Source organism: Ailuropoda melanoleuca, chromosome 9 (assembly GCF_002007445.2).
Source record: "Ailuropoda melanoleuca isolate Jingjing chromosome 9, ASM200744v2, whole genome shotgun sequence".
NCBI lineage: Eukaryota > Metazoa > Chordata > Mammalia > Carnivora > Ursidae > Ailuropoda > Ailuropoda melanoleuca.
In genome coordinates, this window is record NC_048226.1 from 66,144,285 (window position 1) to 66,160,789 (window position 16,505).

General features: G+C 40.8%; 1 protein-coding gene across 1 annotated transcript in view; it reads right to left on the bottom strand.

The window, feature by feature from the left end:
- Window positions 1-272: 272 nt before the first annotated feature.
- NIPAL2 (NIPA like domain containing 2) overlaps window positions 273-16,505 on the bottom strand; it is a 72,343-nt gene continuing 56,110 nt past the window's right edge. Inside the window, exons 7-11 of the mRNA XM_034668360.1 lie at window positions 11,392-11,527; window positions 9,447-9,535; window positions 5,519-5,582; window positions 4,298-4,392; window positions 273-2,942 (exon numbers count right to left, since the gene is read on the bottom strand). Coding sequence (XP_034524251.1) covers window positions 2,830-2,942; window positions 4,298-4,392; window positions 5,519-5,582; window positions 9,447-9,535; window positions 11,392-11,527 — 497 coding nt within the window. The 3' untranslated portion in view covers window positions 273-2,829. The remainder of the gene's footprint in view (window positions 2,943-4,297; window positions 4,393-5,518; window positions 5,583-9,446; window positions 9,536-11,391; window positions 11,528-16,505) is intronic.

Sequence of the window (16,505 nt, forward strand, 5' to 3'; positions counted from 1 at the left end):
TTCCCCAAGCGATTCTGGTAGTGAAATTATTATGGTTATAGAACAAGCAAACACTTAAACTGAAAGCAGTCAGATGATAAAGTCCTCCGCTTTAACGAGAGGTCGCTAGGACTCATTTCTGAAGCTATTATCAGCTTGGAGTGTGGGATTGGAGAGGCTCTTCCAGTACAGGTAGTGGTGTGCACAAAAGAACCACTGCTTTTATTTTTTTAAAGATTTTATTTATTTGAGAGAGAGACAGAGATAATAGAGAGAGAGCACAAGCAGGGAGGAGAGGGAGAAGCAGGCTCCCCGCTGATCAGGGAGCCTGACACAGGGCTCGATCTCAGGACCCTGGGATCATAACCAGAACCAAAGGCAGATGCTTAACTGACTGAGCCACCCAGGCTTCCCTGAACCACTGCTTTCAAGAGAAACTTGGGCATTGCTTCCCTCTGTATCTTGTGTAAGCAATAAGATCCTAATATAAATATCAAGACTTGGCTCCACAATCCCATAGCGTCCTAGTTTGTCATGAAATCATGAAGTGTCACCTTCTCAACTCCTGAATGCGCAAGGAACGAGAAAGAAGCTGCATAGCAAGGGCAAAGGAATAATCTAGATCAGGGATTGGCAAACTATAGCCCTAGGGCTGACCACCTGTTTTTGTAAATAAAATTTTGCTGGCATACAGCCATGCTCATTCATTTACATATCAGCTATGTTTGCTTTCATGCTAGAATGACAGAGTTGAGTAGTTGCGACAGGCAACGTTGGCCAACAAACCCAAAAATATTTACTCTCTGTGTCTTTACAGGAAAATCTTGCAGACCCCTCGTCTAGACAAATAGTCAAATGAGTCAAGTTGTTGGCTAAAGGTCCCCAATTCACAATGCCAAGAGAAGGACTGGGTTGGCTTTGGTTGTTGTCATGCACTTTGTAATTTAAAAAATCTTACGAGCCAGTACAACTAAAACTCTTATTCACCTTGCTTTGAAGAAGCAGCATGGAAAGTAAAATTAGGTCTCAATATATTTTATATGTTGCCTGGACTTCTAAAGCATTGCTGGATAGCTTAAATGTGCATAAGTCAATGTCATTTCTCAAAATTTTTAAAAGATGCGAATGTTGGCAACTACTAAAGTACTGGCATCATGCTTGCGTCTGTACAAAATTCTACAATGCTCAAAACCACGTGCTGTAGCTATAAATGTAGTCCTACTTCAAGTGAAACTCTTTGGTCTAAATATTTGTGCAATCTTTGAAACCAGTTTTGAGAGTCATCAGAAATCTGTAGTTTAAGACACCAGACACATTCTTAGCTGAGCCTTCCAGTGCCAACATGTTGGACCAATTCAGTAAAACATGCCATAAGTTATATGGCTGCTTTATTTGAATTAGGGGATACTTTCCACAAGAGCAGGCATTCTTACCAGGAGTTCAAAAGCCAGACACGGGCTCTAGGTTGTTGTTCATACATTGGTGATGGATTCGAATCTTGCCTTTTTTTTGTGGCCAGGTGTGGCCAGGGGTATAGGTTATGACAAAAAAACAAAGCTAAAAGACCCAAAGCAGTTAAGATTCCAGTCTCAATAGCTCTGAGTTACACAACATTTACAAGTGCAAGACAACTGGCTGGAACAACTTTGACATGTCAGAAGTGACTGGAAGCTTTTGAAATGTCATTAAGGACAGGTTTTCTTACTTGATGTTGCTTACAATGAAGGCTAGATCTTTTCTTGTCATTTAAATATATTAGATCATAAATAACATATATGATTATGGACTCTACCTGCAAATGAATCTTAGTAGATAAGTGACTAGTCATAGCAGAAAAGCCATTCCGGGGACAGGAGCCCATGGCCTTCCTCTCTAGACACAGGTTGGGCCACCTGGCTATATCTGCAGATTTAAGTGGCTAAAATCCAATTCTCTACTCATAGCTGTACTCTTGCCTAGAAGAATTTATAAAGCTTGGGATTATAACTTGGGGGAGGAAATGGTGTGCTAGTGAAAATAACATTAAGAATTTAAATACACTTTTTGAGACTTGCTTCAAGAGTTAAAACATATAATAAATCCACTAGATAAGTCATAAGAACTATACAAATGTCGGCATAAGATATGAAGTTTTCAGTTTCAATTCAAGTATAATAGGATCATATAGCTGAAGAAAATGTCCATCATTCTATGTTTTTTGAAAAATTGGTCTTAATTCTTAAATTGTTCCTTTCTTAATCTGAGAAAGTTCACCCGCCAAGGTATACACACCATCACAGAATGCCACTTATAAACTCTCGTTTTAAAGATACACTTAATTTTCAAAGGAAAGTTATAATAGGGCTCATTTTCAGAAAAGATGAGTCACCGTTCTAACTTATGACTAGAAAGGTGAGATCTTATGGGGGAGGCTCATAAGAGATGTAGGAGAAATGAATGCTCTGAAACCTTTGGTACAGGAGTGAGGTTGGGGGTTGAACGTGTCTCTTTAAAGCAAAGCAGCTGACGCTCGAAGTCATGTGGGAAAAGCAGACCGTGTGTTCTGTAGCCAAATCGTGAGCGCACATTTTTGTGTGACAGTCCTGCTTGGGGAGCCAGGCTCTAATTAAGATCTAGCCGGTTTGATGTTTGCGAGGGGGACATCAAGGGTGTGGGGAACACTTCAAATTACATTCCGTGAAGACATGAGACTGTCAGAGCTTAGGAAGGCCCCGGCTGCCTCTGCAGATGGAGTGGGGTCAAGGGCGTGCAATGCTCACGCATGTCAGCATAAACTAGCTGTGGACACAAAGGGAGATTTTTTTAAAGGTGGTATCGAATAACAGGCCAGCAGCCATCCCCTTCGGCAGTTTAGACCTCTTTCTTCTCTCCACTTTGGCTCTTTGTTGAGTCACTTCCATCAGGCAAAGTTCCATAGGATAAGCCATTTGAATCTGGTTGTATTTTGTCCAACATTTGTTTCCCTGTGGAGATAACAATCACAAGAAATCTTTTGCGCTCAGAAAAGAATATGTCTTAATAATAATTTCTCCTCTCTCTAGCCCACATTTTATTCCCTTTTTTTAGTACTATGTGGTCAACCTCTACACAGAAGAGATCAACGTCAGGAAGAAAGGCCCCGGAACTCTGTGTCCCTTGTGGTGACCACACACCCTCCACGGGAGACAGGCGGGCATGTGCTGGGCCTGGAAGCCGGGCTGGATGAGCCAAGAGGTAAACATGAAGCATCCCCTCGTCTCCACAGCTTCCCTCCCAGAGTCTTTTCTCCATTTCCATGTTTGTGCTAATGCATGTAACAACAAAGAAAAGCAGACTTCCACAGCAGCTTCTGAAAGCTCTTGCTGACTACATATGGGGCTTTGTGAACTGAAAATATCGAGTTAAATGTTATTTTCCACCCAAGAGCCTCTAACCATACAAATCATTTATAATGCACCCCTTTGCCACGAATGCCAATTCTTGCCTTGAATGCTTTTAGCTGATAAGAGGGCCCAAGAGGGAAAGAGAACACAGAATTCCTTGGGACATATTTTCTCAGTTGTAGGGACGAGGCTTTAATGGTTTTTGCTCCAAAGTCTGGGACCTAACAGAATGGTGGAGGAAGCTGTCAGAACATCATTACTTCTGTCTGGAAACCTGTAGGTTGCCCCAAATCCCTAGCAAAGCTGGATATATTCGGGGGGCAGGGAGGAGGTGAGGACACAGCCAAGTATTAGCTTTGTTTGGAACATCAGTTCTGTTGTCTACACGACGACAGTGAGTTATTTCCTAGTGAGAGCGGAGGACTGCAAAGATGGTGCATGTGAAATGGATCGGGATGAAGAAGGAAAGGGGGGAGGGGGAGAAGCTCTCCATGTTCAGGTGACTATGAAGAATGTCCCTTTTGGCCCCACCGTGCACAGGCCACTGCAGTCGTCCCGGGAACGCTGGTCCTTAGCAGCCTAAGCTCCTGTCCTTAGATGTTCCTTCAAAGGCTCTCCGAGCAGCAGGGGACCCCTGCTATAGCCATCCCCTACTCCTATCCCCACCCTTTTTCAGTTTAAGGAGACACAAAAAAGAAATTTGCAACAACCCCCAAATCAAGAAAACGGGGCCAGTTCTTTTATATCCCCAGGGTTCTGTGCAAAACTGACATTCAAATAAATGTTTATTAACACTGACAGTTAAAACATCACCTCTGGTTTCATCATTAAACAGACATTTTCTTGAGGATAAGAATTATGTTTTATATTAATTTTAACACCCCAAATAATACCAGCCACTACTAATTTATAAGGATAAAGTTTTCCATCATAAATTAAAGAATATACAGTTTTACCAGGAATATTTCCAAAATCAATGTAAGACTGTGGCAGATGTTCCTTTTCTCGATTTCTTGTGACCAAAAACACACCAAGGAATGACAGAAAACACCTGTAAGAATAATATTAATAAAGAACACAAGAACATTGAAACAACCCATGGTATTAAATAACAGCTCCATATTCTACATGATGACATAAATTCCATGGGTTTTGTTTTTCCTGTTTCTCATGGTAAGCCTTCTAGAACTTGTCTTAATTGCTGCAGCCAATTATATTTTTCCCCAGAACCAAGACCTGGGCAGCTTCCAATAAATCTCTGCCCCAGGTTTTTACCATCTGGAGGCTAATTCCAGCTCTAAACCCCTTGGGTAGACACTAGGTCTCATTTTCTATCCATGCATGCCCAGATCCGTTACTGGCATGCAACACGAGCAAAAAAATATATATATATATTCTTTAATTTTCTAAGAAATTTAATTGTCCTTGGCCATAAGAATAGTCATAGTTTCCAGATCCTAGAAGTTTAGGCTTGCCCAAGTATCTTATGAAATTGAATTTTCAAGCTAGATGGTTTTCTACGCTGAAAATAGTCTGGGCTCAAGTCTGCATAATAATGGTCATGCAGAACACCAGATCAAGGAACCGCGAAGCATTAATGGAGTGCCAGCTGGAACCATCTTATACACTGGTGATATTCTGTCAAAGTTCTGCTCTCTGTTTGCAAAAATGTCAGCAATGATGCCTACCAAATTTCCAGGAAGAGTTAAAGATGGGTACCCAGACATAAGAGAGGGTGTTATTAGGTCCAATCTGATGTTATTAGGTCCAAAGCTAATAATCTGCCCCACACTTAACCTTTTATTCTAGGTGACCCTAGAGGCATCTGTGGCTCCTGAGTGAGTTCTAACCTAGAAATTTCTAAGAGCGAGGTAGGTATGAGTTAGTACAGAAAGGTCATGGAGTAGGCCCAACAGCTGGTGGTGGATTTATCTAGACCTTGGCTGGAACTGAAAATCCCCGGTTTCAGAACCCTCAGCGAGAGACCCAAATTACCAAGTCGAAGACTTGGAGTCCTGTGTAGGGTGTTAAATTGAAAACCATGTTTCCTTTAAGAGCTCAGGAAACTAATGTTTCTTGTATTGTCTTCCAATTTTCTATACCTCAGGTATAATGCCAAAAATCCCACATAAAAGTAATAGGATTTCACATTCCTTACTTATGAGACATCTACTCACCCAAAAAAATATATAAACACAGTTAGAAAAGCTGCACCAAGGAACTCCTGATAAAATATGATACCTATAACAGGAATAAAAGACAAACTTAATTTTAGGGTAAGAATATATATACTAGCTACACATTGTTTTTCAAATTATGTTCATGCATTATTTTTTCTAAGTATAGTTACCCTTAACATGCACATTCAGTAGCTTAAGTTTAAAAATATTTGCATGCCACACTTACATTTTCAGTAATTTCAAAAAGAACATAGATTCGCAGAGTTTATATAATGTAAGTATAAAATCAACACAATTGACATAACTTTTGGAAAGAGAAATTTCTTATCCAGTCTAGGATTTGTCCCACTGGAACAGGCAAGAAAACAAAAGTCTAGTGACATTTCCCCCCTACACTTTTAGGCCAGGGGTCAGCAAGCCCGACCTCAGAGTCTGGGCGCACTCTGGGGTCCGTGACACGGCAATCCTTTAGCGCAGCGGCTGGCCGCCCGGGCTGGCACTCTTGGCCATACGTTGTGTGTGCTCGTGCACTGGAGGACACGGTAGCAACTGCCCTTCTCCCCAGCTGTTTCTCACTGCCAACTCCCTCTCCCTTCTCTTTCTTCTGGTCTTCACTTTTGGGAGAAGGAAAACTTGGATGTGTTATTTACTTTGATACACTTGTCTTCCTCCTTGCTGGTCTTGATGATTTCTTCTTAGTCTAAGTTCCCAAAGCCTTCAGAGAGTTATTTTTTTTTAAAAGGTATCTTTAAAGTTTGTATTATGTGGAATTGAGAGTGTGTGTGTGTGTGTGTGTGTGTGTGTGTGTGTGTGTGGTGTTAGCCTTGAGAGTCAGCCAACAAGTAGTTACTGAGTCCTCCATGCCAGCCATTGGGCGAGGTGCTGTGGCCACCATGGCGGACAAGACAGTCCTATACCCAAGGAGCGCTCTCAGAAGCCCGCCTCCTCACCTAGAGAATAAACTTCATCCAGGAAGAAGCCATGTCCATTCTAATAAATATTTGTCAAGTGGATGAACATTTTGAGAGCATTTTTCCATGTTATTGCATACTTCCTTGTAATCATTTTAATGTTTCCGTGTTATTCTAAGCAGATGTACCATAATATTCATTTCTCTAAGGGAATTTTAAGCTCTTTTGAAAATTTTTTGCTTTAGTCAAGTAGCAATGAACTTCTTTGTACATATTTCTTTTTTTTTTCTCAGTATTTTAGGATTTTTCTTGTTATTGCTGCTTAAAGCTGAATTTCTTTTGTAAAGAGTAGAAACATCTTTTTAAAAATGTGTGGGTGGCTCAGTTGGTTAAGCGTCTGCCTTTGGTTTGGGTCATGATTCCAGGGTCCCAGGATGGAGCCCCACGTTGGGCTCCCTGCTCAGTGGGGAGCCTGTTTCTCCCTCTCCCTCTGACCCTCTTCCCTGCTTGTGCTCTCTTTCTCTCTCTGACAAATAAATAAAATCTTTTAAAAAATTTGTAGTAAAATACAAATAGTCTGAAGTTTACCATCATAACCATTTTTAAGTTTGCAGTTTTTGTGTGAAGTATATTCACACTGTTGAGCAACGAATCGCCAGACCTTTCTCACCTTGCCACACTGGAAGTCTATAGCCATTAAAGGACAACTCCCCATTTGCCCCTCCTCCAGCCTCTGGCAATTACTACTCTGCTTTCCATTTCTGTAAGTCTGACTACTCCAGATACCTCATCTAGGTGCAATCCTACAGCACTGGTCTCTTTGTAACCAGCTTACGTCACTCAGCCTAATGTCCTCAAGGTTCATCCGTGTTGTCACATGGGTCAGAATTTCCTTCCTTTTTAAGGCTGAATAATATTTCATTGTACAACATACGACATTTTCTTTTTCCACTCATCTATCGATGGACATCTGAGTTGCTTCCACCTTTTGGCTATTGTAAATAATGCTGCTATCACCCAGACGTATGGATATCTATCTGCGTCCCTGCTTTCGATTCTTTTGGATATGTGCCCCGATGTGGAATGGCTGGATTGTACGGTAATTCTGTGTTTAATGTTTGGAGGAACTGCCAGAGTGTTTTCCATAGTGACTACTCCATTTTACATTCCCACCAACAGTGCACAGAATTCAAAATTTTCCACATCCTCAGCAATACTTGTTAATTTTGTTGTGTTGTTGTTTTGGGTTGGTTGCTTTGTTTTGTTGCTAGTCTACTGGGTATAAGGTGGTAACTCCTGGTGGTTTCAACTTCGATTTCCCTAATGATCAGTGACGTTGAGCGTCTTCTCCTGTGCTTATTGGTCATTTGTACATCTTCTTTGGAGAAATGTCTATTCAAGTCCTTTGCCCAGCTTTAGATCGGGTTATTTGTTGTTGTTGTTGAGCTGTAGAATCAGAGACTAGACTAGAAACATTTTTCAGGCTCTCGATAAAGACTAGGAAACGAGTTCTAGGAGGGCAGTCCCATGTTGCCCAGCGCCACGAGAGTGCCTGTGTTCCTGCAGACTGGCTGGAGTCAGGTATTGCCATAAAAAGAACAAAACAGAAACTTTACTAGTTTCCAGGCAAAATATGGTATTGAGTTTTAATTTTAAGCTAGACTTTTTGATGGGGGCAAAAAGGGAAAGTTGGTCAAGAAGCTTCACCTCCATTCCATGCTTCAGCAACAACAGATGAATGATCGCTCCTAGAAAGTTCCAGCCTCCCTGACTCATCAATTACTTGGTGTGTTGAGTATTGAGATTCCAGCCCTGTCGGTCCTCCTACAAAATGTTCTTTTCAAGGGACCTACATTTTTTACACATCTTTACAATATTAATATTAACCATTAGGCTATATGTCATGCCTGTAACTCTTTTTGGCCCTATTAATTTTTTTCCTAGTAATTCTAGGGCACACAAATATGCAATCTTTTCTTACTTTCTTTTGTCAATAAGCATAAAATGCTAAAAAAAAATCAGATGTCTTGGTATATGATCTTTCTCTTTAAAAGTTAGGTTCAATTTTGGGAAATAAAAAAATGCATCAATTTTTCTTAAAAACTGCCCACTAGCAGTCACATTGTTTGCCATGGAACAAGAAAGATGTGCCAATTTAGGAACATAATCCTTAACTGCTTCCAAAATGCATAAACTTTGCTTTGGGAAATGAACTTCCAATATGAGAAGGTAGTAAATAGATCCAGTAAGCTGGTAAACTAGGGCCACACCAGTATTAAACTTAGGCATGAAATACCGGAATCTACTGTATTTTAATTTGGATCAAATTTCAAATGTATGCTTTTTTAAGAACACTGTTGTCTGTCTCTCTCTATGTATATATATATTTAATTGTCAGTAAATACCAAAGAACTATAATAGTAGAAAAATAGAGGCCAGAGCAGCAATGATAGTCATTTCTATTCTCATCTGCCTGGCCTTCTCTGGAACACTGGATTCAGTTTTGGACCCAGTTTTGGACCCCTCTCTCTGAACAAAACAGTGAGGAACGGGGAGGGAAGAGTTAACGGAAATAGGGATGTTTGGTTCAGAGACAACATAAAAGAGGGCCCTGCAGCTGCTTCGATTATCAGAAAGGCTGGCAAGGAGAAGACTCCAGAAAGCAGAGCTAAGATGAGAGTCTTGAATTCACAGGGAATTCACTAGAAACTAGTCCAGTATAAGGAAACACTTTCTAATAATTCGAGCTCCCCAAACAATTAGAGTGATCCAGAACAGGACTGCGCTGTCTCTGGAGACAGCCCTAGGGAGTTCTCACGCAAAGCGGAATACCCCATCCTCAAGGACTTTATGGAGGAAATTCAGTCCCGGGCGGAGGTGAGGACAATGTGTTGTGGGCTACACAGGTCCTTATGTCCTAAAGATTCCTTGACTGTGTCATTTACCCTGAGAGAGACTTGCTTTATGGCTGGTGTGGGGGTAGGATCACTGACGGATAGAAAGCCAACGCTCACCTGCGATAACGGCACTGGTCGTGAAGAGCACGTGGTTGACAGGCACCACGATCGTGGTATTGTAGAGTTTCGTGGCTTGATGCAGGAACCTAGAGCAGAAGGCACTTACTGGAGCTCTGGCTTTAAGAGGCGCTCAGCAATAAGTTAACAATAACATCACAAACCGCATGTCCTTAAGCTACAACTACAAAGGGAGAGGAAGTGCAGCGAAAGGGCATTTCCAATCAGCAAAGCTTATGTGCAGCTGATGTAGGAGATCAGATGTCAGGTTTTATGGTCTGTTTAAACCAACAACAGTAACAATGAAAAGCAATTAATCATATTCTGAGGCCACAGAAGTTTGAGTCGGAAGCGATTCAAGCTGCTGGACCAGCATCACCCTGGAGCGGACTCACGAGGATCGACCCTAGAATCTGTTAAATATCATATCTGGGGAGTAGTATAGCTATGCACTGACGTGCCACGTGCCAAGAAAGAAGATGCAGAAGTGAAGGAATGTTTAACGTTTCAGAAACCGTACTCGGTACTCCAGCTGCAGAGCACATGTGGGGGCTCAGCTTCTCACTCCGGCCACCAGCGTGATTCAGGCTCCCGCATCGAAGCCGTGCTGCCCTGGCACTGACACCGACTTGACAATTTTTTCAAAAAAATCCTTAGGTCCTACTGTAGCACCATTGAAAAAAAAATGTTTTGTGGGTGGAGCCCAGGTATGTCTGAGGGTGTGTGTGTACACATGTGCCCGTGTGCACACACTTATGTATGTATACGTGTGCATCTATGAACAAGCACACCCCCTCGGGCGGTCTCGCTGGGTGGCCAGTCCTACAGTTCTAGTGCGTTCAGCGTAGTTCCGGAGTGGCAGAGGCAGGGACGAGAACCCGGGGGATGGGAATGCAGGGTACCCTCAGTTATACCTGCCACTGAAATTCATAAAGCTGAATTGAAAGATAACGACGTTAGTCACTAAACTCCAAAAGATATTCTAGTAGTGCTGATTAACTCAGAAGAAAGGGATGAAACAAAGTAGTGAGAGTCAAGCTTTAGAAACACCCTCATTCTTGTAAGGAAATGACAGATGAAACAATGACCAAACATTGGGTTTCTCCAGTCATTGTCCACATGCCTTGCAACAGGGCCCATGTCCGAGCCGTAATGATTAGACATGACTGCTGGCATCCATGCAGGGAACCCCTCTCTTCTTGAGTGTAGGCTCTGATTTCCCAGCTGGCACTGGGATGGTGCTTTTGCATAGCATTTTGGGATAAACAGAAAACTTCCCGGCTGACTAGAGACAGCCTCGCAGGCAAAGGCATAATCACAATGTGAAATGGAGGGGAAGTGACTGGAGCAGATGGAGGTGGGGGCAGAGAAGAACAGAAATTTAAAATGTTCCATGTCACCACTATTAGGCCCCAAGAGAAACAAAACAATCATTCCATGATCCCAGGGGTACAAAGAAAATTCTGGCCAAGGATACAAAGTTCTGGGGAAAGGATTTCCCTCCCGGCCAAACGTCTGGTTTTGTCCATCCCTGGGCAATTAATGAGCATGAGCTAAGGATGAAGGTGAAGGGTTCATGTATTTCCTATATTTAGAATGAAATCCTGGATGTGGACCTGCCCCTTTGATTTATTGCTAATGACAACCTGCGTACGATGGATATTAATTACAAGCAGAAAAGCATCAGGAAAGTATCAAAGTGCACTTAGCTAGATTACGGCCATACTTTAGAACTCACAAGACATGAAGGCAATGCTCAGTAAAAAACTTATTATTGGACATGAAGGATAAAGCGAGGCATGCTGGCTGAGGATAAGCTGTAGACCCTTCACCCTTAGAAATCAGTTACACCTACTTTTAATTATCAACGGACGCCAATAAAGATTAATGCTCAGAGAAGCCCAGGAATGATGAAAGACGAGTGAGTATGCAGAAGCTAACTTACTTGACTTGGAAAACACAAGATGCGATCATGATGATAAACATGATATAGAAGATGGGGTAAGTTAGTTGCGTTTTATCCATCACAGAAAAAGTGATCATGCCTGAGACTGCTTTTACCGAAATAACAGTCAGTGAGGCTGAAAAAGAAAACAGGAAACACAAATAAAATACAACGTTGAGCCAGAATTACAAATAAATATCTCAAGTTCACACAGCAGAGCAGTCGAGAACCCCGTTGTGCTTTCGGAATGCAGGGCTTGTATGAGGTGGAAGAAAGACGTGGCGTCAGCCAGCCAGTAGCTCTCTTGCTCAAAGCCGTGCTGGACCCTGAATTTGCTTAAATCAGCTGAAGATCTGCTGTGCGACGGGGTGCTTTTTATCTTTGCAGCGAGATGCTTATTTTCCAGACCTAACCATTGAAAGGATGCTGCAGAGGTTATAATTACTAGGAGATGGGAAAGTAGAAAACAATGAAGGAGGGGGAGAAGAAAAGTCAGACAGTCCATGTGACACGAATGGGAAAATAACTATTAAACTATACTGAAAAAATTCAAAGCCAAATAGATGAGAAAAGTGGAGCGTGGAAGGCAGCTTGCTCTGTGAGTTTACTAAGAGTTATACTGAGTCTCTGTATGAGCCTTTTTGTTCATAAATGTCTAGAACTTTCATGAAAAACATTTTTTTGACAAAGACGGTAATAGGAAGCAGGACCAGAGCTGAGCATGCATTTTTCGGAGTCAACCATAAATCTAAGATTTACATAAGCAATGTCTATTCTCTATGCTAAAGAGGAACCTATCTGCAGGACAAATTTTTCATAGGTTCCAAATAGCAATGAAGTGACTTGATAAGATTATAACATGAAAGCAATGAAGCATTTTCTAGAAACACCATGTCCCTGTAGGAAGAAAACAGTGTTTTCTTTTTGCTTCTGGTCATTTAATGTTGCATATAATTCCATAACTTAGCTGAAACTTACAGAAAATGAAAAAATAATTTTTACATGAGATCAAATAACTAAAAGTCAAAGGCAATGTGAAGGAGAAACATCTTTGGTGTTGTTGATCTACCCGGTCATAATATATCTGGGCTTTATCCCTTTTAGCTTTTGGATATTTTAGCTTCTCTCTCTATATATATACATATATATATGTATATATTTAAAATAGCAGCTGATGGCCTCCCATCTCCTTTTCCAAAAACTGAGAATATACCTTAATTTGAAGAGTACCAGGACACACTTCCAAATTAGGCATTTTCTTTCCATTAAAAGTCATAATTAACAGAGGAGAACGGGTGATAAATTCTAAAAACAAACTCCCGACCTGAACAAAGAGGCCCTTACAACTGGGCCCCTCTTCATCTTGAAACGTCTTTTGACCTCATCATTTTACATGTTTTCTACAGATTATGACAATAGTCATAACTTCGCTAATCTAGGAATTTTAAATATCTGCAGTGATGTGTGTCACTCAATGGTTTAAGTTTGTAAGGTTAGGTTTTTTTTTTTTTTAAAGATTTTATTTATTTATTTGACAGAGATAGAGATGGCCAGCGAGAGGGGAAACACAAGCAGGGGGAGTAGGAGAGGAAGAAGCAGGCTCATAGCAGAGGAGCCTGATGTGGGGCTCGATCCCAGAACGCCGGGATCATGCCCTGAGCCGAAGGGAGACGCTTAACCACTGTGCCACCTAGGCGCCCCTGTAAGGTTAGCTCTTGAGGGACCTTGGTTTCCTCCTCAAAATTTTGCTTGAAATTAGAGCACAATGTGGTCATGGTCTTGTGGTCCGAACAGCCAGGTTTCCCAAAGGGATTATTAATGGGAAGAAGTTGAACACACTGTTCCATTAGCCTCACAACCTCCGGACTGCAAAGGCCTTTCAAGGTCAGCTAATGCAACCACCATCTGATGTTAAATTATACTTAACCGCAAAACAAAAACAAAACTAGACTTCTTTATTAAACAGCTAAACCAACTATCGGTTTGCTATAGTTAATCACTGTATTTTCAAAGCATGTACAATCATCAACTGATTAATCACTCTTTAATGTAACTGTGCAAGTTACTTCTAGGCTGGTGACAAGTATTTCCGTTTTATTTTTGGGTGGGAGTATGGTTAATGAGGACAGATGAAAATACAAAGTTTAATGCAGCATCATTCTAATGTATATATAAAAATATAAAGTGTTTATGTATCTTCTCTTTTTATATACAGAAGAAAAGGCTAGAAAAAATGCTAGAAGAAACTACATCAAGATACTATTAGTGGTTATCTCTCACTGGGATTATGAATAATCTTTAAACTCATTTTTTTAAGCTATAAAAGTTGACATGTTCCTTTAAGAAAATTTGGAAAAATGCAGAAAAGCCTGGAAAAAAAATCACCTGTAATCTCAACACTCATCCCCAAATCATTTTTAACACTTGGGGATATTTCTTTGTAGCTGTTTTTCTGTCTGTAAGTATGAATATATTGTAACATATGAATCATACAGTATATACTATTTAGGAACCTATTTTTGATTGCCATTAAGTATTTTCTATGCCATTAAATATTCTTCCAAAGCATGATTTCATCAGCTGTGGAGTACGCCTTTGCATCAATGTGTACTTTATCTTGGCAATTCCCTATTTTTGTATGTTTAGGTTGCACCTTTTTTTTTTTTTTGGTATTAAAAATGAGGCTGTGATGAATACTCCTGAACACAAATCTTTGCATACCACTCTGCCAAGTACCCCAGGAAAATCACCTAAAGGGGACTTTGTTAACAGCTGCTGTTTTTCTGAAATGCACTGGCAAGCCGCCCTCTACAGGGAACCAGTCACGCTCCCATAGTACTGTGCGGCAGTGCTCAGTTACGTGGATTTTTATATTTTTTCTTGGTGGGTCTCTCTGTTTTAGTTCTCAACAAGAGACATTACAGCAGTACCATTTTTACCTGACATAGCTGACCTGTGTTTGAAATCTGGCCTTCTCAGTTCCCTCCTAGTTCATCAATTGCTCCTTCCAGAGACTTTCCCAAATTGCCATCAATGCCCTCTTATTAGAGCCATCAATACTTCATTTATTAACTTGGCTTCTCTAATCTGAACACAGAGCAGAGAGAAGAACCTCCTAGCTTTCCCAGCTCCCTGATCAGCTGAAAGCATTCTGCTGGGAGTCTTAAGACTCCTTTAAAGGGGCACCTGGGTGGCTCAGCTGGCTAAGTGGCTGCCTTCAGGTCAGGTCATGATCCCAGGGTCCTGGGGTCGAGTCCCACATCGGGCTCCCTGCTCAGCGGGGAGCCTGCTTCTCTCTCTGCCTGTTCTGCCTGCTGCACCCCCCCCCCTTGTGCTCTCTCCCTCTCTGACAAATACATAAATAAAATCTTAAAAAAAAAAAAAAGACCTTTAAGAAAGAAGATTGCAGCGACCGGGCATGGAGCGCCACCCACCGGAAGCCAGATCTCTTTCTTCCCAGTTGCCCTCACCCTCTGTGTTCTTTTTTAGTTCATTTTTAAGTCTATCACATAAACAATATTACATTAAAAAAAAAAATCCACCTGCCTAATTCCTCTCATTCATTTCCAGAGTACGCCTCACACGTGCTTTGAATCACAATGGAGGTAGGTACACTGTTGTGTGTTCCTTTTTCATTTAACCTGACACTATACGTATTCTTCAAAGCTGCTACATGATTTTCACAATCATTTTTCCTATAAAAGTCATTAGTGATCACTGTAAAATACCCAGCCAGCACAGGTATTTTTCTCTTTTCTCAGTGAGGACACGTCTGGTTTTCACCAATGGGTGTGCTCCAGCTTTTGAGAAATATGTTCTTCCAATGTCACAGAAACAGAGAATAGAATGGTGGTTGTCAGGGGCTGGGGGCAGGGGCAGATGGGGTGATGTAGGTCAAAGGGTCCAAATGTTTAGTTTAAGAAGAGTGAGTTCTGGGGGCCTCAGAGGGGAAGGGGGTAGGGGAATGGGATAGACCGGTGATGGGTTGTAAGGAGGGCATGTATTGCATGGTGCACTGGGTGTTATACGCAACTAATGAATCATCGAACTTTACATCGGAAGCCGGAGATGTACTGTATGGTGACTAACATAATATAATAAAAAATCATTAAAAAAATAAAAAATTAAAAAAAAAAAGAAGAGTGAGTTCTGAGGATCTAAGACGTGGCATGGTGACTGTAGTTGCTAATGTGCTATTGTGCACTCCGAGGTTGCTGAGATCGTAAGCATTCTCACTGCACACACACCAGCTAACTATAGTAACCATACGAGGTGATAAATGTGTTCGTTATCTCGAGCTCAGTAATCACTCTACAATGTATATGCATATCAAATTATCATGTTGTGTACTTTAACTATATACAGTATATGTGTCAATTATTTCCCAATAAAGTGAAGATTATTAAAAAGAGAAAAACACGTTTGTAACACACAGATATCTCTATTCTGATTGCATTTTGAATTCTTTATTAGGAATGGATATTAAAGTTTAACATGTCTTTTCAGCATCTGTTTACATGATATTTCCCTTTTGAGTCATTAACATGATGACCTATGTTAATGGATTTCTTAAAGAACCATCCTTTCATTCCCATAATTAATTCAGTTAATTCAAAAGATTTACTTTGCGTGCAGTGTCCTCAGTTCTAGGTAATTATATACAGTGTCAGTAGAACAGACACGACTTTGTCCCCATAGAATTAATCTGGTGGGAGAGATGAGTTCATACCAGAATATGAGTATGAGTAGACTATGCAAGTACAAATTATTGTAAATGTTACAAAGAAAAAGAACCAGTTTCACTAAGACCACTTGGTCTTAAGAATGATTTTTTTTTTCTGGATTCTACCTGCTAATTTTTTATTAGAGACTTTTACATTAATATTCAGTCATGAAATTAGTTCATGGTATTCTTTGGGTGTGCTGTTTGGGATCAGTATTTATACTGATTATGTAAAAATAAAAGAGGTGAAAGCTTTCTTCTTACATCCTCAAATAATTTGAACAACATCAGAATAATCTGTTTCTTAAATATTTAAAGGCATTACTGTCTAGGTTGAAAATAAAAGTAGGCAGTCCTGCTTCTTTTCAGGATGTAGCTTCCATTTCCACCA